This window comes from Sebastes umbrosus, chromosome 16 (assembly GCF_015220745.1).
Source record: "Sebastes umbrosus isolate fSebUmb1 chromosome 16, fSebUmb1.pri, whole genome shotgun sequence".
Lineage (NCBI taxonomy): Eukaryota > Metazoa > Chordata > Actinopteri > Perciformes > Sebastidae > Sebastes > Sebastes umbrosus.
This window is the reverse complement of record NC_051284.1, coordinates 11,983,391-12,010,442: the sequence shown is the minus strand read 5'-3', so window position 1 is coordinate 12,010,442 and position 27,052 is coordinate 11,983,391. Positions and strand designations below refer to the sequence as shown.

Sequence of the window (27,052 nt, the reverse complement as noted above, 5' to 3'; positions counted from 1 at the left end):
TTGAACAGCAAGCCACTGCCTAACATTGCATTACTTGACTGTCCATCACAGCAGCAAATCCAAAACTACCAAATCCATACAAAAAATTCACAAAAATACAGATGCCAACCAGCGAAATATCAAAAACACATCCATTTTGTCCTTGTCACATTGACCGCCTGGAGACATTCCTACAAATGTTATTAAAAAGCAATTTGTTCCAAGAATATATATCAGCATTAGCTTCCGTACAAAACTCCCACTGTGTTGTTGCAGCAGCAAACAAATACTGTGAAATGTCTAAAAGATGGTAACTAGAACAAATTGGTAAAGTGTGTACTGATGCAAGAGGAACATGGTTTGTTAGTGTCGTGACAGTAAGATTTCTTGTTTGTGGATGCAGTGAGGGCCATGACCTGACCACTGCAGCACAGTATTATCTGATTTGACCTTTGACCTCTGGTCTGTTGCAGTTTCCTTGAACACGTACAGGTAAAGAAAGATAAGAGATGCATCTTTGTGAATTCTGAATGGCTCGCTTTCCCTCAACTTCCCAGAAAGTGCCTGTTAGCAGCAAACATGATGCCCTTCCACTTAGAAAAACAGCTATTGCTTTAGTTTTTAACTCGACTGTGGTGACGTCAGTGAAACGCTTTTTATAAGGAACTTAATCCACAAAAGATGTGAAAATCTTTGTCAGTTTTAAGTCAGACTGAATAGTTATTTATCTTTATTACACGGCTTTGTTGAATACTCGATTCTGAATGGTCTATCGCGGCGTTTTACGGTCTGTTATTTCTTTATAGCAGACCGTTGCTATGTATAACAGACCGTTGCTATGGGCGCAGTTCTGATCTCGGACTCTGGCGTACTGTTTTTGTGTCAAATTATTGATTTCTTAAGTAAGTAGCCATGTAATAAGCGTGATAATGTACAGCTAGCGGGTCATTGTTGTGAAATAAACGACTTCAGGGCAACTCTAGAACCAACCCCTCGGCATCAGGGTGTTACATCGCCCTGTCAGGGTTTATTTCACAACAATGTCCGGCTCGGACATTCTGACCTCATTGTGTTTAGCTTCTTGGAGATATGGAGTTGAAAAACAGATTTTGGTTTGACTTCCCCTGAAATACGATAGGTACACCATTCTGTTTGCATGTTTTGCGATGGGAATATTTGTGTGGTGTAAGACTAATACAGTTGTTACTGATTATAATTTGACCTTGATTCACAGGTTTAATTCAGAGCCAGTGCAGATCAGAGTTCGAGGTAGAGCTGCAACGATTCGTCGATTAACCGATTACTTGATCAACAGAAAAATAATCTGCAACTAATTTGATAATCAAGTCATCATTTGCTGCTTCCAGTTTGTCAAATGGGAAGATTTCATGCTTTCCTTTATAATATATAATAGTAAACAAACATCTTTGGGTTTCGGACTATTGGTTGTATAAAACAAGACACATGAATGGATCTCCTTGGGGTGTGGGAAATTATTACAGGATTTTTTCATTAATATCTGACATTGTTGACCAAACAATAAATCGATTGATCACAAAAATAATGAAAATCATTAGTTGCAGCCCTAGTTCGAAGAATTACTGTATTCCTTTCAAGTCAGATTCCCCTTATAGTAACTATTAACTTGCATTATTACACGGATTTGTTGAATACTCAAATCTGATTGGTCAATCACAGCGTTCTACGGTCTGTAATTTCTTTACAGCAGACTGTTGCTATGTATAACACACCGTTGCTATGGGCGCAGTTCTGATGTTGGACTCTGGCGGACAGATTTTGTGTCAAATTATTGATTTCTTAAGTAAGTAGCCGTGTAATAAGCGGGATAATGTACAGCTTGCGGTCATTGTTGTGAAAGAAACCCCTTCAGGACGATGCGGCACCCCGACGCTTCACATTATCCATAACTTACAGCAGACCCACCTGTATATTCTGTCTCATTTGCATAGAACCTGTGTTGCATCGTTCATAAGGCGCACTATGACCATTCCATTCCTTTTTTGTACAACTTTCAACAAAACGTATTTGTCACCAGTCAGCTAGTTAATATGCTCTAAATAATATCTATCTGAACTACAAAAGTGCACCAAACCGAACTGAACACAGGAAATACACAAAATAACCTACAGTCACTGTCATCATGTCATCATTGCAATCATTCAACTCTAAAAAAAAAAAAAAAAGTTCCTTTTAAGGCTTAACCTTGCAGACACATTACATTGCCATGCAAATACACACATTCCATTGCAAGCAGGCAATGACACACTGAGATAGAAAGCTGACATTGAAGAGTGTACATAAGGTCTTCTGCTTATTCCAGTTTCACTATGACACAATTATGTGTTATTTTGGATCACACACACACACTATGTAACTTTTTCAGGCTTTTCAGGCAAAGTGAGAACAAAAGGAAACAGAACGCCTTTCGCCTCCAGAGGCGCCCTCAGCGCCTCCTCTACAAAGTAAGCGTTCTCCTCCTCCACTACGAACTGAAGAGTCTGGCTCTTGTTCACACAGTAGATGCAGTTCCCGATCACGGCGCACCTGAAGGGTAAATGACTTCCGAGCCTCTGCGACGCGCAATCGTGCCACATTTTCACTATGCTGTTGTACTTAAACACGGTGATCCCCTGCTCGCGGTTGACGTCGAAGCGGTAAATGAAGCTCTTGAAGGCCACCATGTCGGTGGACTTCTTCCTGCTGTTGTTGAAGGGGCACTCCTGCCACTCGTCCCTCTTGATGTCGTACTTAAGGAGGCGGTAGAAGAGAGAGCCTCCTGAAACGTAGAGTTCTCCGCTGCAGGTTGTGGCTTCGTGGGCCACCGCGAACGCTCCCTTGGGCAAGGGGGCCACCGTGGTCCAGCGGTCCATGCGAGGGTCATATTTTTCCACTGTAAACAAACATTCCCCTCCAATGGCGTACAAGTAGCCATCCATAGAGACAAGCTTTAGCTGGGAACGAGCTTGGGTTAGAGGTCTGACCTCTGCCCAGCGGTTGGTTATGGGGTTGTAACAGAAGACCTTGTCTGAGACCTTGCCCTTGTCCCCGTAGCCCTTTATCCCCCCCGCCACAAACAGGTAGTTAAACATGGTGCAGATCCCGCACCCTTTAGTGTTTATGTCCTCAGGCATCGCCGTCAAAGGTCTCCAGTCATTTGCTGTTTCGTTGAAGCAGTAAATCATATGACTGTCCTCCAAAGACCCGACCGACAGCGGGCTCTGCGGTCGGCTGCCGCATCGGCTCGGCGGCCGGCTCCCGACGCGATCGAACACGTCGTTTATCTCCGCCACCATCAGAGTCTTCCTCCCCTCCTCCCTCTTCTTCAGGATCAGATCCCGCTCCGATCCGTTCAGGCGCCCGTACACGGCGGGGTCCTTGAGGACCTGGAGGAAGTTGTCGCTCATGAATCCGTAGGCGGTCTCCTTCAGCTCGCTAAGTCGCTGCTTCTTGGCAATGTTCAGGATCTCGTAGCAGTTCTCTTTGCTGATTTGTTCAGACATGGAGTCCATGGCGGCCTGGACGGCGCAGGGGATCTGGAGGATTTTAGCCCCCGTGATGACATCCACAATGTTGCTCTTGGAAACATTCATCTGAGAAGTGTAAACATAGTCTATTAATGTAGACAAAGTCTTGTAACTCACTCCCTTCACTTTCAGGATGTCTCGTGACAGCCGTGCTTTGAAGTAATCGCTCTTCTCTGCCAGGACAGACTTGTGAGCGTTGATCGTCTGCCCGCCAACTTCGATGACTAAATCAGTCTCCTTTTGAGGCTGTGTATTTTCAGCTTCCTGGCCGCTGTCCCTGCGCTCGAGGTTCGATTTTAGAACTGACCAATCAGTTTCCTGTTTGGCTTGGCTCGGCAAATCTGCACCGTAAGACATTTTAGCTCTGGCACCGTTGTGGATTTCCCCGCTTGCACAGTTTTGCTGCGGAGCTCCCTTATCGTTGGAGAGGTGGAACTGCTCTGCTCTCGGGATGTACGAGCCGTTGCCTTTCTGATGGTCAACGTGGTTGTTCTCCATCAGTCTCCCGTCCAGCAGGTATTCCTTCTCAAATGCTGCAGGAGGGCTGAAATCCTGCTCGTCCTGCAGGAATCCTTGGACGTAAGCTGGACATACATTCCCATCTTTGTCAGAAGGCGTGACTAGGTCAGGGCTCACGGCGTGGAGGATGACATCAGCCTCCACGGTGACAGCCCCTCCTCCCTGCCTGCGAGCCTCGTTCATCTCGACGCACTCACTGGCGATGGGAGACGATGCCTTCGCGGATCATGCTGAGTGGATGGACAAACTTGTGATCCTCTCTGTTCACCTACATGGGGAGAAAACAAGGAGGGAATTCAAATAGAGTGACCAGATCACCAAGAAAAACCAAATGTGGGACAAAGAGTATGTTTGTGTGGGACAATGTGGGACACATTCCCAAGTCTGAGAGGTAGTCCACAATTTTGATATAATATCTAACTTAAAAAAATAAACATTTCTATTCTGCCCCTTATCTTGTAACATCTCTATGCTTTGCCCGAATGCATCCAGAGATCGGCACCTTTCTTTTTGAGCTGCACGTTCCTTGTGAGACTCACATGAACTGTGTCACTTCATGTCGTATTCCGCCCGTGTGAAATTGAAAAGGAATCGCTATCCACCAGCTTATAAATACTTATAAGTAGTTTCACAGTCTTTTTTTGTAGCTGCTCTTCCTTGTTTCCAACATATTCTGCCTAAATCTGCATAGCTTGTGACTTTGCGGTGACTCGCAATTTTCTCCGTTTGGGCATAGCACAGCAAAGACGGTGAAAGGTCAACCTGCACTTGACCCACGTGTGCGCAGTTTGACAGCAAACACAGCGCCGTGATGACAGCCTTGCCTGCTTTCTTCACAGCCATTGGATAAAAGACAGATCTAAAAAAAAAGCATCTGTCCTGCAGTGGTTTGAGTTTTTAAAAACTAGAGCCAATGAAAATGTGGGACATCGTCTCAATATGTGGGACGAGGGTTAAAAAAATGCTGTGCAGTCCCTCATAAAGTGGGACACCTGCCCCAGGAGGAGGTAAGAAAAAAAAAAAAAAAAAGAGTCTTGAAGCTGCAAAGACTTGTGTAATCTCTAAGGGGCGCCCTTTCTCCAATATCAAACAGCTTGGAAACCTTACAATTTAACAGAAAAAAAAAGACTTTGTGCTGAGCCAACTATGGCTGTGTAATACACTCCTGTATTAATGTGTCATCATCATAATGAGTCAAACTGTCTGCAGCGGTATTAACATTTAATGTGCAGTTTTTAAACAAAGACAAGCCCAAGCATGCATCTTCATGTGACCATGACCTCCTGCTGCATTAATCACCCTGCCTGGACATTATTTGTAGTAATCTGGATGCATTCAGAGCGCATGCGCAAAAATGGTGTTGATGGAGGGATTAATGTGTAATAACACTAGGAAAGGGCGTTTTAGTAATCATATTAAAACTATTGTTAACGCGGTAATGAAAACAGAAAACAGCTAATTTTGGCGAATTAAGAAGGAATAGAAGTATTTACGTCTAATTTTAATCAAATTATAACCCCCAGATACAGATCTATGGGCATTAACAGTGTATATAATGTGACCTACCTGTGTTTCCTCGCTGTGGTTCAACAGCTCGACACCAGCAGCAGCAGCAGCAGTAGTTTCTCTGCACAGTCCCTCCACAAAGCTCAGTTACGTAAGGCAGGCAGACGCAATCCTGATGAAGCAGACAGGCTGCGGGAGTTTTACTTCAATCCAGCTGGTGTCCCATGATCCGTCCACCTTTTATCCATCGAGCCCTCTCAGTTCCTCACCCTGCTCCTCCTGCACTGTGAAACCTCCCCCGGGTTGATGAAGAGAGAGAGAGAGAGAGAGAGAGAGAGAGAGAGAAGGAACCGATCAAACAGTCATCTCAGGTCGCACCTCCTCTGAAGATCAGATCAGCAGCGCGTCAACACACTGATTTCCTCCTGGAAGTGGAGAGCCGCTGCTGCAGCGCGCCTTCAGCCTCTTTTTCCTCCAGGAAGCTCGAGCTGTCCCGCGTGGGCAGCAGATGTACTAGCTCTCATAGAGCTGCTTGGACGGATTTTTGTTGTGTTTTTTTTTCCTTCTTCTTACAGTTACAGACTACAGTGAGGCGGTCATCATGGATCTAAACCACGCCCCCTCCTCCAGTCGGTATTAACCCTACACTCAACAGCAGCAGCAGCAGGAGCATCCCAGAGATGTGACATTCCGTCACGCATCATCCCTGTCCTGGGTACCACTATGGGTGGGAGGGGTCAGGGGACTGAATAGATGGGAAATCCCCCTCCCCTCCTCTGCTAACACACTCATATACCATCAACTACAACTCATTTTATCATGAAAAAGTGACCCTTTATGTAAAATAACCATATAAAATACAACATATTAGAATATTGCAGTGATACTGGTACACGTTAAAACACAATTAACCCTCTGAGACCCACAATAGAGACGTTTTGTCATTTTTTTAAGGGGGGTACAGGGGGTCTTAAGGGGGAGATAGAAGGTCAACAGTAGATGTCACATAGAAGTGGTGCCTCAGAGGGTGGAGCAGGTTGTCCACCAATTGGAAAGTTGGTGGTTCGACCCCCGTCACATGTCGATGTGTCCTTGAGCAAGACACGTAACCCCAAATTGCTTCCATCGGTGTGTGAATGAGTATTTAGATGAGATCCTGATCCTGAAGTTGGCACCTTAGCAGCCTCTGCCATCAGTGTATGAATGTGTGTATGTGAATGGGTGAATGCTGACATGTAGTGTAAAGAGCTTTGAGTGGTCGGAAGACTGGAAAAGCGCTATATAAATGCAAGTCCATTTACCATTTACATCATCTGAAAGCTGGGAACCTGACGATTCATTCCTGTCAAGTTGTTCTGGTCATAAATCAGCAATAAACATGATTTCATTAATTTATCAATTATTTAAAATAAACTGTTAAGGTTTATAATGGTTTAGAACATTAGGATAGAAGTTATATGATGGCCATTCCCCATGTTCACTTATGTCTTACCCAATTTTTGGGTTGATATCATTTGTTACACAACTTTGGTGCTGAATTTAACAATTTCTTACCAATCGAGAATTGATAAAAAATGATCAATAATCCCTCCATAATACCACTTTAAAACACCATGATCCTTGAGGAACACCATAAAAAAAGCCATGCTGTGATTTGGCATAGGTTTGTAGCTTGTGGTTGTAAAGTCTCATGAGGCTGTGATTATCCTAGAGGTCATCACAGGTCATTTTATACAGTGAGATCAAATTTCGAAAAATGGTCTCACTACAGTGAAATGGCTACTATGGGGATTAACATCATCACACATGAATACAGTTGGACTCATTGGATCCAAAAGAGTCTCAGTTTTACAGTGATACCCAATTTATGTATTTCCAAGAATGTTTAGGGACCCCAGTATGCAGAAATATTTAAATACACCATTTTTTAGAATAGGCCAAAATAACACATTTATACTGCATGCAAACTGCATGTTTTTTGCCCCACATTGCATGTGATTATCATAAAGTGGGCATGTCTGTAAAGGGAAGACTCGTGGGTACCCATAGAACACATTTCCATTCACATATCTTGAGGTCAGAGGTCAAGAGACCCCTTTGAAAATGCCCATGCCAATTTTTTCCTTGCCAAAATTTAGCCTCCTTCCCGACAAGCTAGTATGATGTGGTTGGTATGCTTAGGTTTTCTAGTTTCATATGATATCTGTAGCTTCTAGCTCTAAAACTGAACCTGCTAGAGCCTCTGAAAGACAGTAAAGTCAGTCGGGATCGTGGGTCTCAGATGGTTAAACACCAGACTCTCTGAGCCCCCAAAGGGATTTTATATTACACTAACACTATTCAAAAATCAATAAATGTTCCATTAGTACACTCCACCTGTTTGTGCACAACACAGTTTATCAAGATATCTATAGAACTGACATGATCGCTCTCTAGAGTAAATTGTGAGTGTGTACTTGTAGCTGGTTTATCGCCAAAAACAGCCTAACAATGCTCTGGAAACATGAGTCACACTTTCCTTTGGGAAATGACTAACTCCTGCAAGAGATACAGCCTGAACCAATCAACATGCAGCATATTTGAGTGGTAAAAGCAGTAATAATGTAAAAAAGCACCTTGGAATTGGAAATGTTTGTGTTTCTACATTGATAAAAGAGGCACACAAAGTACTCAAACACGTGATTAGAAATAGAACAACCTCGCAGGGCATCAGCAGACGGTTTTTATCCAGGGTCCCTAACCTCTCCACCGTGGAGACGGCGCGTCCTAACAGCTGGCCTTCACATATAAAAATAGAGGGGAGCCACCGCGCAACTATCAGCCCTCTGTCTGTGAGATTAGAGGGCATTCAGCTGGGAAGTTTTAATGCCAGATATTCTGAGAACAAAGACCCGCCGAAGACTGATACATAAAATGAGTCGTCTCCATGGAAACGTCAGGGTCAGAGGGAAAACAAAGGACCCAATGGCGATACCCAGCCAGACAAACTGATAACTGGTAACATACAGTCAGACCGAGGCGTTGCCGTTTGCAGTTAATAAATACAAGCCAGAGTTACAGAAGTTAAATATTATCTTAGGCTCAAGTCAGCACAGCTACTACCAAAAAATCTGATCAGATAATATTTTGGATAAGCCCAGGGTGCCGTGGATTGTAGCATGGGAAGAACTACAACCTGAAATCATCTTATCTATTTTTGTTAGAACTGATATTATAATGAGACCTGGTTGTGCAACGGTGGACGTGGGCGTTACAAGAGAAAAAAAGGCCTTGACCCTCTCCCTTCGGCAGTAGGAGAAATGAGCAGTGAAATCCCGGAAGAGCTCAGTTCCTGCTGGCCCCTCAGGCACATTGCTAGTCCCAGCATGTACTGATGTCTGCACACAGGCAGAGTGGAGTACAAGTACAAGGTTTGACTGAGTCAAGAGAAATAAGCACATTAACATCTTAAATATGACTTAAATCAGTTAGCTTTAAAAGGGCACATATCATGAAAAACTCACCCATACATTTGAGTATCTGGAGTGACCTACCAACCCACAAAAACTGTGAAATAAGACAACCCACTCCGTTTCTTGTGGGCTCTCCAGATCAGAAAACATGTGATTCAACAAGCTATTCCTTTCCTATGTCACATGCAGGCTCATTAGAATACATCGCCCACGGCTTGAGAACTACCTTTGCAAAGGTGCTCCATATTTTCGTCGCAAGCCAATCAGAGCAGAATGGACTTTTTTCGGGAAGGGGGCTTAAAGAGACAGACGTTAAAACGAAGCGTTTCAGACAGAGAGTGAATACAGGTATATTCAAACAGACAGTATGAGAAAAATAATGTGATTTTTGGACATTAAAGCATGTAAACATGTTCTAGTAGAAACCCAAAATAGAAAGGGAAATGAGCATGATATGGGACCTTTAAAGCTGAAGTAGGCGAGATTGAAGCAATTATGATTAAAAAAAAGTTATTTCTATAAAACGGTTGCTATATTGTGACAGTAGTACATGAAACAGGTAACCTGAAAAAAATCATGTGCCTCTGTGTCCTCCGGTGCTCCTAACGGCATCTGCAAGATTTTACAGACCGAAGGAAAACAAGCAGTAAGAGCTGATCTGAGGTCTGCTGTCCATCTGCTGTCTATGAGAGCCGGCTGTCAATCACTCACGAACTCCGATCAAACGGTCAAACTAGGCAGCGCTGATCAAATATGAATCAATATTATGTTACATTAATGCCTATTTCTCACCTCAAATGTTTTCATAATCATCTTGTAGTGTACGGTTTAGCTGTAAAATGAGAAAGTTTGTGACGCCGCCGCCATTGTGAAATCTGGTGAAGAAACGCCGGTCACATGACCGGAGCACAGCCAATAGGAACGCACTCTCTCTGAAATGACCTGTGATTGGTCAGTCTCCCGTCACGGGCTAGATTTTATTAAAAGCCTGAAAACAGAGCCATGAGGAGGTGCATAAGTCTAGTTATCTCTCACTTGAATTACAATATGCTGAAAGGTTATTATGAAATTTTTGCCCAATGATACCAAAAATATACTGCCTACTGCCACTTTAAGTCAGTACCTGATGCTTTACCAAAATGCAAACTACAAAACTTATCAAAACTGCAGAAAAGTTGCCACAAACTCAAGGAAGAGAATCATTAATTAAATAAAAATACTGATAGATAATAAGTGAAAAATAAGTGGATATTCCAATGAAAAATGCTCACTAAACTCACAGAACTGCATGCATCCTTCAGTTCAAAAGAAGTACACAGTGTCGCTCAATAAAACAGTTTATAAATTTGTTAATACACATAACAGAAGTACATACACATTGTGATAAAAGTATAAAGCTTTTTTTCTTTTTTTAAATATCCTTATTTGAGACAAAAAGATACATTGAGGGAAAAAAATCTCTTCTGGTGATAACAACAACTCTTTCATGCCTTTATGAATAGAAACCTGGCCAGCCAGGGATTCTCATCAAGCCTTCCCAAACTAATTCAGTCATCAATATTTCACCTTTTTCTCTATCCCTTTTCTCTGTTAACAGAATGGTAGGAAGAGCACCAAGCTGGTCCAAAAGCTGACCCCAGAACTCATACACATGTAATCCTGAGTTGTCATACTTCATATTTACAACTCGACAGATGATCTACAGGTCTGGCCGAAACCTAATCCTAATCTTAATAAAACTTTTATGTAACAGATTCCAAGCCTCGTCGTTACCTTACCTTCCAAGAAGTCATTTCTTTTCAACACTGATTTGAATACTGCAGTCCTATACAGTCCACTGGTATGGCACAAACACTGGGGAGTAATGTATTAGCCATGTTACACAACAACGTTGTTGGAGCGTTAAAAAAAAAGAAGACCTTTCAGTGTTTTTCAAATAAGTATATCCTTAACAAGTACAGTATATCCTCCGACTGGTCTGTAGGGTGTTGTTTGCTCCGCAGGGCATCATGATTGAGTGGTTATATTGATCCTTTATTGTTGTTTTTTACTGCTAGGAGACATCATTAGAAACATCATCGGCGTATTGTGGAGTGCTTGATGCACTTCTGGTTTCAATTTTGATTGACAGATCTCCTTGTAAGAGTTGTGTGCAACACTTCTGCTTTAACCTGAAAAGAAATAGAGATATAGGTAAGATCCTTATATAAGTAAGCAATTTTCTACTGATAGAATGTTATTTCCAACCTACTAAGGTGCTTTTGGTGTCACATGTTGAGTAAGGGGATCTGCCAGATCATGATGGTCGAGGTGGTGTCCTCATGGCGAGACTGTTTGGCCTTTTTGTTGACCCTGCGGTGGCCCAAACCTCCAGACACCACCAGCAAAGAGCTGACATCCACCTTGCTGGTCCGCCGGCCCCTCTGGTGATGGGCCGGGTCGGGGAGCATGTCGTAAAGGGCCCCGTCCTCGGGCCCGTGCTCCAAGGAGCCCTGGGATTGCGCTAGGGAGCCGCAGGACGAGGAGGACATGGAGTCCTGGAGAGCCATGGTGGTGCAGCCCGCCTCTCCCAACCACACGCCCCGTCCCTGAGGGGCAGTTGGGGCTGGATCTGAGGGGGGCTGGGCGTTCTCTCCGTCGTCTGTCTCTGTCGGCTGGACCGAGGTGGAGGAAGGGGCGGAGGATGATGGGCCAGAGAGCCGGTTACACACTGCAGCAGCCACGCTGAGGAACTTCACAGGACCGTTGTGAGCGTGTAAGGACACCATACCCCGACCTGACAACAGGTACAGACACTTTAATATTCACCCAGGATGGTTTACATATCTCATTGTATATTTGTGGATACACATCACCTGTATCTGATAATTAAAAGCAATATTCCCCCACACACTTTTAAATGTTTGATTTGCCACTTTTGTTTTGCGACCATATGATAGTTATGTGAAGATAAGATCAAATGTTTTTGCTGATGTTCTCTGTTTTATTTAAAAACTTTATTATATTTTTCATATACATACAGGTACATACTAGGGCTGCCAAATTTAACATGAACGCGCGCTAACGAAAACTCGTTTTAACGGCACTAATTTCTTTAATGCATTAACGCAATCGATGTTTCAGAGGTTGTAGCGGGCTCGGTTTTAAAGCTAGTGTCATCATCATAAAAAACTAGAAAACCTAAGGAATCCATTGGTACCTACCGTGTCATACTAGCTTGTCTCAAAGGAGGCTAAATAACGCTCCAAACTTGCGCTAAATTTTGGCGAGAAAAAACTGGCATGGCCATCTTCAAAGGGGTCCCTTGAGCTTTGACCTCAAGATGTGTGAATGAAAATGGGTTCTACCCATGAGTCTCCCCTTTACAGACATGCCCACTTTATGATAATCACATGCAGTTTGGGGCAAGACATAGTCAAGTCAGCACACTGACACACTGACAGCTGTTGTTGCCTGTTGGGCTGCAGTTTGCCATGTTATGATTTGAGCATATTTTTTATGCTAAATGCAGTACCTGTGAGGGATTCTGGATAATAGTTGTCATTGTTTTGTGTTGTTAATTGATTTCCAATATATATACATACATTTGCATTAAGCAAGCATATTTACCCACTCTCATGTTGATAAGAGTATTAAATACTTGACAAATCTCCCTTTAAGGTACATTTTGAACAGATAAACAATGTGTGATTAATCACGATAAACTATGGACAATCCTAATCCAATCCAAAGCCCTATTACATACATGAAATTTGACCTCTGCAATTAACCCATCCTTAGGAGCAGTGGGCTTGTTGGGGTTCAGTGTCTTGCTCAAGGACACTTTGACATGCAGACAGTAGGAACTGGGGATCAAACCACCAACCTTGCATTTATAGGATGACCACTGTACCCACTGAGCTACAGCCACTCCTTTAAGTTTTACGTCATAATTTGAATAGCTTTGGGTTTAGCCTGTTGGTCGGACAACGCAAGCAGTTTGAAAATTTCATCTTGGTCTCTAGGAGAGACAAACAACCTTCTAACTTTTTATAGTCTGAATGATTAATCAGTTAATCAAATAGACTATTAAATAATGAAAATAATCTGTAGTTGTAGGCCTATATGCAAGTACATTAGAATATGCAATAGAGTAATGTTTCTGTGTTACCTATGACCTTGGGGATCCCCTGCAGTCTGGGGATAGAGAGGGCCACAGTCACTCCCAGGTTGGTCCCTACCAGCAGCAGACCATGACAAACCAGCAGACTGCTCACTGACACTCTCTGGTTTCCTATGGACAAAAAACAGAAGCATAACATTGGTTTAATCGTGCATAAATCAAATTTGGTTGGAAATATTAAGACACACAGCTAATGACTATTTTTTGGCAAACACATTCTACCACCCTGAGTGATTTACAGTGTCATGCCTGAGCTGGTAGACCTCACACAGACGCACCGTGCTCAAGCACACTTGCGTATTCTGGAAAATCAGAGAATTGCATTGTTAATGGCCCACTTGAATACAGTGTGGTGCGCGGGAGGGAGGGAGGTGTATCTTTTCAGCGAGTGGGGGCATTTCTGCAGCGACGATGTTCGACGGTTATTTGTCTCCAGGGCAACGTAAAGAAGAGCGAGAATAAAAGCAGCTCTTTTCAAGCGTCTGAACACAGAAAAATGCACCATTATGGCTCCGCTTTGAGTCAAACAAACAAACACAAAAGCGTTTTGTAACAGAATGAGTGAAGCGTAATGCTGTAATTAAGCAAGGAGCTGTGCCCCCGCGGCAGCTACAGCAGGACAATCTGACCTGACCTTTTCCTCTTGGTCAGAGGAATCTCTGTGATGCCACGGTGGACTTTAAAAGCCGCGATTGTTAGTTTAACAGCACCTTTCAACAAGAATGGCAATAAAGTCAGGCTTGCTGACAGCTTGCTGTGTTAGGTGACTTATTATGTGGAATTCGGCACTCGCCTCAGACCGTCTCCACACGGAAGCTTGGTCAGGAATAAGCTGTGCAACAAATGGTATCTAGTGAGACATTTTTATCATCATTTTTTATGATTGTAATAAGAATCTGGGGTTTTGCAAAAACAGCCTTTTCGGTCCTGCTATGTGGGAGGCGAGTCTGTCATGAGTCATTACTGCTGTAACAGCTTGACTTGAATTTCCTCCCTGAAAGTAATCCTCTTGGGGTTTAGGAAAAATTACTGCCAGTCTCTCTGCCTGACCCCCCCTCACTAGAGCTGACCCCGTGCATGGGGCACACACACACGCCACACTGCCATACTTCCAGGAATCATACCAGATAGGCAGGCAGGTACATTTGAAGACTGGGTTCCTGAGTCCTGCCCACATGTGCTTCTAATGAGGGCCCAGAAACACACAGACTGCCGGTCGGGGGCCTTGCTCAACTTCCTCCTTTCATAATATTTGGAGTTCCCCACCCAGAGGGTGAACTAAAATAAACCCAGAGTGAACGTCAACACGGCCCAGCTCGGTACCCTGATCCTAGACCAGAGCACCACTTTGATCTGCACTTAGTCCTGACAACCAACAGCAGGGGGGAGGAGCAAATCCCAAACATTACAATAATACACTCTATCAGCCATTCAGTCAAGTCTAGAAATAACTCAGATCAGCAGTATGTGAGTAATCGCCCTTTCAGTCTCTATCGCAGGAAGCTATACCCTCTTTCTATATTACTCCAATTGTAAAGCAATTTGAAGTGTTCTAGTTCTTAGCAGAGAAAAATTTGGTCACCCAATGATACAAACAAATTTGATCAATTGCATCATTGAGAAGGAAAAGTTTAGGTTGCTGTATTTCTATGCATATATTAGGGCTGTCAAAGTTAATGTGATAATAACGCTTTGGGGATCACCAAAGTCAGGAGGCTTCATTCTCTGGGGACCATGAATGTCTGTGTACAATTTCATAGAAATCTATCCAACAGTTGTTGAGATATGGAGTGAAGCGTTGGACTGACCGACCACCAACCGAACCCAGCTGTTAAAAAAGGTAAGTACCATTGCCTTTTAGTAGGTGAACCAGAAAGTTCACTTCACACCCTGGAAGTGTCACAGATATCTTGAAATTTTCATACACTGAATACCTCACTGATCACGACGAATCGTAACTTGATTTCCATGTCAATCTGAAATGTTTCCAAGGAGAAGATCAAATGAGGACAAGTTTTAACTGGAGCTTCTTCACATTGCAGCTACAGTATGTTAGCCAGTCCTATTCTGTCTACACAATCCTTGTTTGTATCGCTGAGGGAGTGGATGTTCACTCAGAAATAAGCGTCTTATCCGTGTTGGGATGTGTGCAACAATGGTGACAAACAAAGAAGAGCTGGAGGTGTTATTTACTGACCCCCCCTGATGTTTGTCTCCCATTAGGCCATGCATGGCTGCATATTTAGGTCACAGAGCAGCAGACAAAGGCAGACTAGACCCTCAGCACAACAGCCCGCCAGCTCGCCACCATCCTCTGAGACATCATCACGGTACAGTCTGCTTTGACGGAGGACCACTGCTTTTTGAAGTGCTTCTTAAGAAAGATATCCCCTTTTATTCAATTTGAACATTATTTACATTATGATTTGCCTCACTTTTTCGTTAATATGAGCATTTTGTGACTATTTCATAATTATTTTACAGCTTCTGTGCTCCTCCTGATGTGGATTTATTGTCCTACTTTATTTTGGAAAAAGAGATACAGTGGGATTGGGAATGCAGAGTGAGAGTAGTATGTTTTTACAGCACCCAATCAGCTACTAATATCACTAAATTACTCTAAAATGTGAGTCGCATAGGATCCTTTAATAAACACTAGTTACAGTTAAAATGACTGCTATTAAAGCATATTAGCTCGCTGCCTGTTTAGCCCTTGGATAAGGACATCCTGTCTGCAATGAGGGGAGTTAGCAGAATTGCTCCAACATGCATGAACATGAGAAGGATAACCCCACCTAGAGCACCTCCTACATTCAACACTGCACCATTTACAGAGGCATTCACACTGAAGGCAACACCCCGTGTCTCAGATTGTGTGAGCCTGATTGTGTGTGTTCTGTGGACAAACCAAAATTGCACAAGGCATTGTAATAGAATATCTCTCCTTAATAATGCGGACTTCCTGGAGATCAAATATTAGATCACTTTTTGTCATTATCTGATGGTATTATTTTTTAGCTTATGTCTCAGTAAATGTAGACCCATCACACTGACTCCAACGCATCGATTACAGGCAGTCGCTCGTGTCCAAACAGTTCAGTTGGCAGTTCCAATTACATCAGAGTTTGTGCAGAAACAGCACATTTTTTATGCTCATTTTGTTCCACAGCAGCAGCCGGCGTTGATAAACGCCACCGTGGAGGTTTCTGGTAAAGCACAGATCACAACAGACCACGAAAAAGACAGGCAGACAGGTGGACTTCATGCAACTGCTTCATTAAATATCGAAATCACAAACACACAACTAGGGCTGACCTGAATGCTTCAGAGCTTCGACCGTTGCCATGGTATTTGACCTTCAAATTATGACTATTTGAATGCTTCGTTTTACTTCTTTTTTTTTTTTCATATATAAGTATATAATAATAATGTATAAACCCCAAAATACCACATGAAATAAGGAATAATCCCACAGCATTATTTATTATTCATATCCATCATGAATTATTATTAGTTATTCTCAGACGGATATCGCTGTTTGTTGTGTGTAGAGGTGCATGTGTGTACAGTATTGCGGCACCGGCAAATGGGACTGGAGATGAAGACAGACAGACAGACAGACAGACAGGAAAAACATGTCAGCCTGCCACACCGCGCCATGCCGCAAAGCTTCGAATACCTTTGAATATTTCTCACCGAAGCTTCGAAGCCCAAAAAAATGGTATTCGGGACAGCTCTACACACAACCTTGTTGGTGATTTAAACTGTATAAAAAGCATTTGATTTCTATGCTGACTGACAGTCCAAGGACCCAATACTGTTATCAGAGGAAGTGAGCTCTTAAGGCCCAGAGGATGAAAGCTTTCATGTGTGGTCGTCTGTCCCAGAACCAGCTTCCTCTGCGGTTGCATGGATCCTATTAGCCAATATGGGCAGCGAGGTCCCAACTTTTATCATTCACATCTGTCTGACAAAGAGGCCTTCCATTTGTAACTCTAAACACTGGAGTGAGATTCTCCCACAATATCAAGTCAGTGTGGATACTCCAAGCAGTTGGTCATTACATTTTTACACGCAATTAGGGATTTCCTGAAGGAAACTTGGGTTTGTAAATGTTTCAACTGTTGCCAGAACTGTTCATAAATCTCTGCAGACAGAAGCATGATGGTGCAGCAATGCTGTTAACCGTTGTGCCACAGTGAACAACTTGTAGCCATGGATACGAAAAGCTGTGAGTGGATGGTCCTTTGTTGCAGTTTGTATTTTAGCCTTCATTGGATTCTGTTTTCATAGCTGCTCCAACAGCTAAGTGGTATTTAAAACCATCTCCAAACAGCTAATTACACGAGATCTGACATTCTGCTGCTGATTAGTAAATGCTGCTTGAAGTGGGAGTAGTGCCTGATGAAAAGAGCTAACCTGCTTTAGCAGATGTTACACAACCGCCACACGTTCTCTTTTGTCATTTTGCTAAATACTTCTGATGCCTTTTCCGAATGTTATTGCTACCTTGTGGCAATAACAGAGAAGTCCCTCTGAAGACTAAATGTGCGCACAGTCTAGGCAGAGCTGGGCTAATGGCAGCACCGCTAATGATGCTGTAGATGAGATCGCACAGAACAACTGCAGGCTACTCATTAACTGCAGACCACAATACACATACAGATCAAACCGCAGCTGTCATCAAAAACCCAAAACCTCATTGGAGAATCATGCAATCCAGCTTCAAGAAGAAGGCGATGAGTCAACTGTCAAAAAAACATCGATATAAAACTTCAAGACAACATTGCAGAATGCTCCAGGATATGCACGCCAAACCGCAGCTGTCTGCATTACTCAGCACGGAGGAGAAAGAGATTAAAAGCAGCAGCGATCAGTCGGCACAAATCCTGACTTCATACCAACAGAAGCAAAAGAAAAAAAACTACAATGATCCTTTTTCGGCTGCGTGTTTTTGGGTCAAGCTGATGTAACGCAGCAGATTACAAGATCCAAAGCAGCAGCAGGCTGCTCTGATGACTTCAGCAGCCTGAGACAATTGTCACCCTAACAGCCATTTGGTTTGACAGTGACAACGTTTGGCTTAAACACACGTGGCAGGAAACTGTTTCACAACCAACTGCCGCACACTAAATACAGTAATCTAGTGTGATGACAACGATTGCCATAGCAACAAAACTAATGTCCGTGCTAAAGAACACCTTCTAGCTCGTGTTATGACACGCTGCAATACACTCATTGGTTTTGGATACACACTGTATGATAAATATGACAAGTTCAACTTCTTGATTTTTCAGAGCTTCTTTAACAAATATTTGCTCCCCACAATTAAACTAATCTTGTATCAAATACTCTGTGAAATATGGCTCATTTGTCTTGTCTCTGACGCTGTTCTGCAGATATTACAGCCTGGTAATGACAGGGTTACCTTCGTAGCGCCTTACACAGTCAGAGATCAAAGGTGAGCCATTATAGTGGAATGATGTAAGTAAAGTAAATTGCTCTTAAAAGCCGGAACAAACCACAGTTCTCCTCTAAATTATTGCTCTCACTAGTAATGTGAGATCAGGTCTGTTGAAGAGCAACCTGCACATACTCCTACATTGTTGTTTGTGTTTAATCTAGATAGCTTTGGTTTTATTTGTCATTACAGTTAATATTTTGTGCCAGCATAACATTCTGATTGATTGAGAAAGTGTTATTTTTTATTTTAAATAATGGATTTATTAACATAATATTGAGTTCCAAAACAAGCTCTTGATCTTTGTTACCATTAAAAGGATAGTCCGGTTGTTTAGAAGAGGGGTTGTATAAGGTACTTATCCATAGTCAGTGTATAACCTACAGTAGATGAAGGTCGGCCCGCCCGCAGTTTTTAGCAGATGCAATGTACTGCTGTGGACGGGGCCCCCAGCAAAAAGTATTTTAGAGACCTAAAAGGCCCACCTAAAAAAAATCAATATCAGTTATTTTCACCGGTTTACCTTGCTATGAGACAGCTTTACAGTCTATGTTTCCGACTGGGAACTGAAGCTGTTATCTATGCTCTCGCCAAAGCAACTAGATTCCATTAAAAAAACCCCAGTAATATTACCTTGCAGAACATGGTAGTTGCTGGTCAACCGCTGCCTCAATTGGTTAGTTTGTCTGTGTTATTTTGTGACTTTGGTTCGGATTCACCAAACTCATACTATAGCATAAACTAACTAACTGTTTTTTTCCAATGGAGTCTGGTGGCTTTGGCAAGAGCATAGATGGATACAACTGCTTCAGTTCCTGTCTGACGGCAAGGTAAACCAGTGAAAATATTCTAAATGTAGCATACACTTAAACGGATATTGATTTCTCTTTTTTTAGGTGAGCCTTTTTAGGTGGCTGAAATATGTTTTGCTGCCGCCCCCCTCCACAGCAGTACATTGATTTGGTTCTGTGCAGTAACTCCTGTCTGCTTCTCCAAGTTGGAGGCGAGCCGACCGTCATCTACTGTAGGTAATACACTGACTATGGATAAGTACCTTATACAACCCCACTTCAAAACACCCAAACTATCCCTTTAATGTTTCAGACAGCTGAAAAATTTGATTTTATGCTGAACTCCACAAGCTCAACTAGTAGCTCAGCCGCAAATATGCACCATATTTGCACTATGCACTATTAATGTGATGTCATAATTAATGTTGTCTTTGTTTGGCCAGTTACCAAAAGAATGTCCCATTATTTGTTTTCACAAGTTTTCGAATTCGGGCTGGATTTTCCTTTTAGACAGCGCCTTCCAGAGCACACCAAGGTCAACAGTTTTCTTTATGCAACACTATGAATAGAGACAAAATGAGAGGTTCCTGATTCACTGTTTAGACTAAAGGAGGACGAGAGCATGACAAACCTGCCATAACAAGAGCGGTCTGGATGATCACCTGCACTGATGTCAGCGAATTACTGACAGCCAGCACTTTGAAAACATGAGGTCGTGGGACCTGCATCACAGTCCAAAAATGCTGGGCTGTACCTGATTAAGTATATTTGACTAGATGATCACAAGATCAGATATCAAAAGAGAGAACAACTACACTTTGCCGTTCTTCGTCAGACAGTTTGACACTCTCTAAAAGGTTTCAGTCTCGGTCAGGCGTGCAGATCACATTACTGATTGACACTCAAGGGCAGGCGGAGAGAACTGAGAGAGGAGGTGGTTGTTGAGGTGGTAAGACCACAGATTCACCATGACTGAATGTTAAACCACAAGGCTCTGAATACAGTATGTTTTGTTATTAATTACTGTGTACTGTTTAACATCTTAAACCTCCAGTACTGTCCTTCTGGTTACTTTGAAGATGGAACGAGAAGATCCCAACCAGATTGCCTTCGTCCAACAAAAATAAAATGTTGAGGATGAGATGCAGAGGAAAGAAAAACAGTAAAACAAAGCAATTCAGCAATGTGGGCTGACTAAATTCTGTCTTTGATGCTAAAAATTTTAACTATAAACTTGGGTGCTAGTAAAATCATTTACAAATCTCTCTATCGGCAGCAAAGTTGACCCTGGACAGGTGACTTTTTCCCAAAATAATTAATACTTTGGCTCATAGTCTGATGAATAAGTGACGGAAAAAGTTTAATGTTATTCCCAGTTATTCTGATATTTGGAAATGTAATAAACATCCACAATATGTATTCTTTTTCATACCCACTGGAAACTGGATTGATATTTTGTCAGTCGAGAAATGATAAGTCTTACCAGGCAGTGTATTATGGACAGGTGTGGCAATGTTAATATCCTGGAGGTGCTCCAGGGTCTCGGTGTGGAAAAGGCGCAGAGTGGAACCAGAGCTGAAGGCGATCCAGATGCCCACCCCGGCCACCACCATGTGGGACACCACCATGCCCTCTTCCTGGTGGGCCTCCAGCTGCCTCTGGATGGGGGAAGACAGGACTCAGGCATTACCTATTGCACATTTATAATAAATTAGGGCTGTCAATTGATTAAAATATTGAATCTTGATTAATTGCATGATTGTCCATAGTTAATTAACCGCAAATTAATCTCACATTTTTCATCTGTTCAAAATGTACCTTAAAAGGGATATTTGGCCAGTATTTAATACACTTATCAACATGGGAGTGGCGAATAAGCTTGCTTTATGCAGATGTATGTACATATTTATTATTGGAAATCAATTAATTGATTTCAAATGCGCAAAACTGCAATTGAGTAGTAAAAAGTGGGCATGTCTGTAAAGGGGAGACTCGTGACATCTTCCGCCAAAGTAACAATAACCATTATGAAGAGTGAGTGTATTCAGAATGTCACCAAGTGAGACTTCTAATGACTTTTTCAGTAGTAGTTAGACTAAAACAGAAAACAAGTTTGCAAGTACGAGTAAACATGAGACCTTTGAGAACAGTCTGAGTCAATAAAGGATCTCCTACCAGAATAACTGAAAGTTGTGATTCTTACTTTACTCTGCATTGAAGAGTACGGACCACACCAGCATCTAAGAGAACCAAAGCGGTATTTGCACTTTCTCTGCACGTTCTGCAGCTGATTAGCGGTTAATTACCTGATTACCAGCTAATTAGCTTTATAACCTGCAAACTGAGGTGCACTTTTCCCCGCTGAATGCTTGTTTGGTGGCTCGTTCAGCGAGCTACGGTGCAGGAGACCCTGGCACCAAATCTTACATCTTAATTAATCTGGGTTAGTGTTCAAACTGTGTAGCAGGTTGCTGTCTAGCTGTGAATGTGACAGTCTGCCTACGCCTAACACTGACGTTAAAAAAAATCCAACAGGCTGTTGCACAAACAGCACTGTATACTGTTGACACTTTAAACCCAAGCTAAACACGACAGTGGCTACAGGGTGAATTTTTGACTTGTGTTTGCTGTTTGTGACTAAACTAAACTAAACTAGAGAAAAACTATTTGAAAAGCAATCAACCCACAGAAAGTCTGTCTCAGTCTGTTTAGACTACAGCAGCCCATGCATTGTCTGTGGTTGTAATCTCTGGGACTCTGTGATTATACTCTACCATCGAAAGGGAATCAAAAGAGTCACATTTCTACAATGGGCAACATAAAATATGAAACAATGGGGATTTTGTTGGCCAAATGAACCACATATGTTTATTCAGGGGTGATGTCAATATTTCAGAACATAATGAGACTGTCAGGTGTAGTCAAAACAGGAAGCACATGGAACGTATTATTTACCAATGTTTATTAAGATCTTATATATAAATATTAAATTAACTCAACTTTCTTTAACTCTTGATTTGCCTTTCTTTCATTAGTGTGAACAGGAATCGTTTTCAAATATGTGCAAGAGGGTAATTTTGAATTCTCTGTGCAAGGAAACCAGGAAACTGGGCTTTTTCCATCACTACTGGTTACATAATCTCACCACACATTGCTTTACATGTAGGTGGAGTTATATTTGGCTAAGGAGAGTCCATCCACAAGTGTGTCAGTAGAGGGTTCTGACAAAATGTGGTGATGAAGGAGCATGAAATATAAATGTAACTTCCTGCATTTTGTTTTGCAAACATTTTAACCAGTTATTTATATTGTATCTACCTTTGATTAATTATATTCTAATTTCTTTCTTCATCTATCTCACCATTTCTTCCTCTCTGTCTCTCTCCTGCTTCACTTACAGTCACCGCTCTGGACTAACTGTAAGTCCTCGGTGAGGAAAAGAGAGCGAGACAGGCAGGTGGTCCAAGATAATGAGCTTAATGAGGCTAAACAGATTATTAGTAGAGTGCATGTCACAGGGACGTTACTATTCCTGGACCTGAGGCAGGTGCTTCCATTCACGAAACCAGGCCAGAACACACACAGAGGGAACACCATCCAAAATTTCAGGATGTGGAAAGAAGAAATCCCGGGATGGGAAATGAGGCACCTTCACCTACTAGAGCAGGGGTTTTCCCTCAGAGGGCCAAAACTGGAACTCAATGGTGGGCCACGGGCCAAAAGTTAACACCTACTATGTATTGTATTGTTAAGATGCAAAATGGTACTAGGATCCCAAGTTCCCCTTATTGAATATTATTTTAGCTTTTACATAGTTAACCCCTTAAAACCCACCTGCTGAATACAATTGGACTCATTTCCAGTCATACCCACCGTTATCCCTGCAAACCTCACCCCGAAAGTTACGGTACTTTCAGAAAGTACTACCCCCCGACCAGGGCCTTTTTTGGGGGTGAAGGTTTGTCCCCAGTACTTATTTATTACTAGACCCTGGTCCCTGCGGTCGAAACGCAAAGAGTTCCTCAAAAGGTTCTTAGTTCTGGGGGAAAGTTCCTGCAGTCGAAACGCAGCTAAGAATTCCGCCTACACCATTTTTAGAATAGTGGAAAATAACACATTTATACTGCATTCAAAAAACTGCATGTTTTTGCCCCAAACTGCATGGGGTTGGTATAAAGTGTGCATGTCAGTAAAGAGCAGACTCGTGGGTACCCATAGAACCCATTTTCATTCACATATATTGAGGTCAGAGGTCAAGGGACTCCTGTGAAAATGGCCATGCCAGTTTTTCCTCACCAAAATTTAGCCTAACTTTGGAGCTAACATGACATGGTTGGTACCAATGGACTCCTTAGGTTTTCTAAATTCATATGATGCCAGTACCTTCCTTAAAGATAAACAAATCGCTAAACATCTAGAGGGCCAAATCATGCCTGATAGCAGGCCAAGAGATGATAGTGGGCAGCCCTGTACTAGAGGTTCTTTATACTTTTAGTGACCGCAGCTGGATGCTTCTTGGGAAATCTCCCTTACAACAAATAAATTTGCACTCAAAAGGGTTATTTACACCACACACACACACAATGATCTTCTAAACTGCTCTGGTTATGATGTGGACATGGTGTGTAATAGAAGCCTAACAGTATCAGAGCTGGGTTACGTACCTCTACACAGTGTGTGTGGGTGCTGATGATGAAGACCTGTCCGCCTGTTGAAGCCCAGATGTGCTCCTCCACAGCCAGCATGGCCTTCACTGGGAGGACTCCCAATTTCAGCACCTTCGGCTTTTCACTGCTCCACACACCATCTGTAAAAACAGACACAATACTGGCACCTCAGTACTCAAAAAAATAAACAAAATGTAGTTTATATGCAAACACAGAACACATATATATTCAGTAAGGATCTGAAATCGAATAAAGCTCCCGTACAGTGGAACATAAGGAAAAACACTCAAATAGTACAGTAGTATACATTACTTCTATTAGTATTATTGTATTCTCTTCAGCAAAGTAAACCTCTAGCAATGTGTCATGTAATAGTTAAGGAAAGAAGAATGGTTTATACTTTATATGGAAGACACTGTAATAGACACTCTGTCTTTGTAAGTGTCGCCTGAAAAGGTCATCTGCATTTATGGCTCTGCTAATGCTGGTGGAGTGGCCATTGATGGTTTTCACAGCCTTCACTATGAATATAGATGGGCTGCGAGGCATTAGTCAGTGCCGAGCTCGATCCCACACACACCTCCCACACACTCTGTTCTACATGTGCCTGGGCACCTACAGTGCCAGCTCTGCTGCAATGAAACACCCCATGTAGTGCCTTTATAAATATCAACATGTTACATTTCTGAAAGCATTATATTCACTAGTTTAGATTTCAAACGATGTCGTCATAAAATGAGAAGAAATGTACGTTTGTTGGACAGAAGAAAGTTCAATATTTTATCAATTTTACACACAAATATGGGAATGTGAATCAGTAACAACATTTACTGACATGCACTTTTACCTAGAAGAGCCCCGTGTTGAATCCAGACTTCATTTCCTCCAGATACCACATTCCCTTAGCTAATCTAGGCCAGGAAGTGAATGAGGCCTCACCAATAGTGTTTGTTAAGAGAAGGCACAAAGGCGGCTATTGAAGGCAGAGGTGCCATGCAGGGAGACATGTTCTTTCAGAGGTACAGTAATGACTGGGGAAGTGAGGGTAATCTCCCACTAAAGGGGCTAGGTGGGATTAGCATTCCAGCTGCAATGCCCTGTGTTTATTATTGTAATAATCATACTGTGTAGGTAGATGTACTAGAGAGAAAAAGAAATGGAAAAAGGAAAGAAGAAAAAGGAAAAAAAAGACAGGAGTGCCAACTTGTAGTCTTATGTAAGTCTGCCCACATCTCTCTCGTCTTAAAGCCTAGCATTCCTTCATGTCAGCTGCAACAAACTACTCATCGCAGTAGGGGTGTAAGAAGATATTGAAAATATTGAGTATTGTGATATTATGTTTTGTGATACTGTATCGATTCTCAAAAATACTGTATCAATTTGTAATTGATAGTTTACATGCAAAGATTAACTCATTCAGTACTTACTATTTCGTTTGCAAAGAGATGCGCCCTCTCAGTGTATGTGTCCTCTCAAAGTAGTGCTATGATGTTGGATGTTACAGGGACTGTGATAAATGCAAATGCAGATCCCACTGTTCTGATTGCATAACATTTTTTTTAACTTTTTTTTTAACTCAGATTTAATGCAAATGGCATTTTATTCTTAATACTATGAGTTTTCCTAAAATTGAATCGTAACTCCTGTATCATGATACGTATCGTATCGCCAGGATCTTGCCAATACACAGCCCTACATCACAGTGTACAAACAGTGGCACACAAACCAGACAGTGAACACTGATTAAACAAGCCAATCATTTTTCATATTTAGACAAAGCTGCAACAAATAATGCACAATACTCTCAACAGGATAAAGTAAATGATGCAGGATGGCAGAACAGAGGAGGACAGAGTTTATGTTCTGACCGTCTGGCTATGACGTGCGACCTTTGCCGAATCATTGCCTCCTTCCTTCTCCATCTCTCTCACAGTCAGTCACAAAAGGAAAGAGCAAGCATGGTAGAATGAGGCTGACTGGCCAGCTTCAGACACACTGCATCTACAGCAGGATGACATTTCCATGCAGTATAACTCTGATGGCTTTGAAGACAAAGCAACATCCCCGTCTGTTCAGTTGTTTTTCATGTCTTGTCGCTATTCACTGTGAGGGTCCCCTTTGATCCGCTGACAGTTCAACATCAAAGCATATAAGCTGATCATTTTCATAGTTCTGCTTGCTTTCTTCTCTGCAGTGTAAACCGCGAGTCTACTTTAAATGCTAATGGGGGTACAGGCAGAGCCTTTCCCTGTGATTAAATACTTGAGCAGAATTACAATGGGGACAGTTTCCCTACCAAACTATTCAGGATGACTCATCATTTTAGCATCGGGCATCATGTTCCAGTGACAGTGACAGAGCTGTTGATGGGATGAAATCATGCAAATCAGACTCAGAAGATCTAGGGCCAGGGTTTTCTGCTGGGACTTCATTTGGCACAGCAGTGGTGATGAATGATGAGAAGTTGCATCACAGGCCAGCACTGGCATACTCTGAGAGGTGACACTTCCATCAAAACAAGGAGTAATGAGTAGTCCTGAGCATTCCTGAATGGTTGCGTAAATACAGCACAGTTTCTTCCAGGCAAACTGTCAACTCAGCTGTGGAATGAGCAAGAATCCTCCTGTGTTTCTGTCCTCAGGCTATCATAAATATTCTCTCTGTTTCCATCTCTCTCTCGAGCACACACAAGCCTAACAGACCAACATAAAAGGTATAATATGCAACTTTACCACATTAAAATGTCTAAAAATGACAAGATCTATGTTATATGCTTACATTATCCCAAATGTTTCCAACAATTTTCAAACCCAGAGAAATTTTAATCAAAGTAAGGGTCCGTTTCATTTGGGATATGACGCCTGTCAATGGTGTCATATGCCCTTTGTGCGTGCATCAGCGTTGTGGTTGTCTGCCAGAATTCAAGTCATAACTTGTCTTTTTATCCAGCTTTAAGCCACATTTTCACTA

General features: G+C 42.3%; 2 protein-coding genes across 3 annotated transcripts in view; both read right to left on the bottom strand.

Annotated features, from left to right (window-relative positions):
- Positions 1-824: 824 nt before the first annotated feature.
- Positions 825-6,180, bottom strand: LOC119474902 (kelch repeat and BTB domain-containing protein 11). The gene is made up of 2 exons (XM_037747244.1): positions 5,610-6,180; positions 825-4,311 (listed from the first exon to the last, which is right to left on the bottom strand). Exon 2 carries the CDS (start codon positions 4,224-4,226, stop codon positions 2,367-2,369), a length of 1,860 nt encoding a protein of 619 aa, XP_037603172.1. The 5' UTR covers positions 4,227-4,311; positions 5,610-6,180; the 3' UTR covers positions 825-2,366.
- Positions 6,181-10,324: 4,144 nt separating this feature from the next.
- arhgef10 (Rho guanine nucleotide exchange factor (GEF) 10) overlaps positions 10,325-27,052 on the bottom strand; it is a 58,833-nt gene continuing 42,105 nt past the window's right edge. For both annotated transcript variants that reach the window (XM_037746576.1, XM_037746577.1), the window contains 5 exons: positions 24,080-24,222; positions 20,899-21,073; positions 13,152-13,274; positions 11,253-11,777; positions 10,325-11,172 (listed from right to left, as the gene is read on the bottom strand). In XM_037746576.1, the coding sequence (XP_037602504.1) occupies positions 11,269-11,777; positions 13,152-13,274; positions 20,899-21,073; positions 24,080-24,222 (950 nt within the window). In that variant the 3' untranslated portion in view covers positions 10,325-11,172; positions 11,253-11,268. The remainder of the gene's footprint in view (positions 11,173-11,252; positions 11,778-13,151; positions 13,275-20,898; positions 21,074-24,079; positions 24,223-27,052) is intronic.

Coding starts and splice junctions, on each gene's coding strand:
- LOC119474902 (XM_037747244.1), bottom strand. CDS start 4,226: ATGAACGAGGCTCGCAGGCAGGGAGGAGGGGCTGTCACCGTGGAGGCT.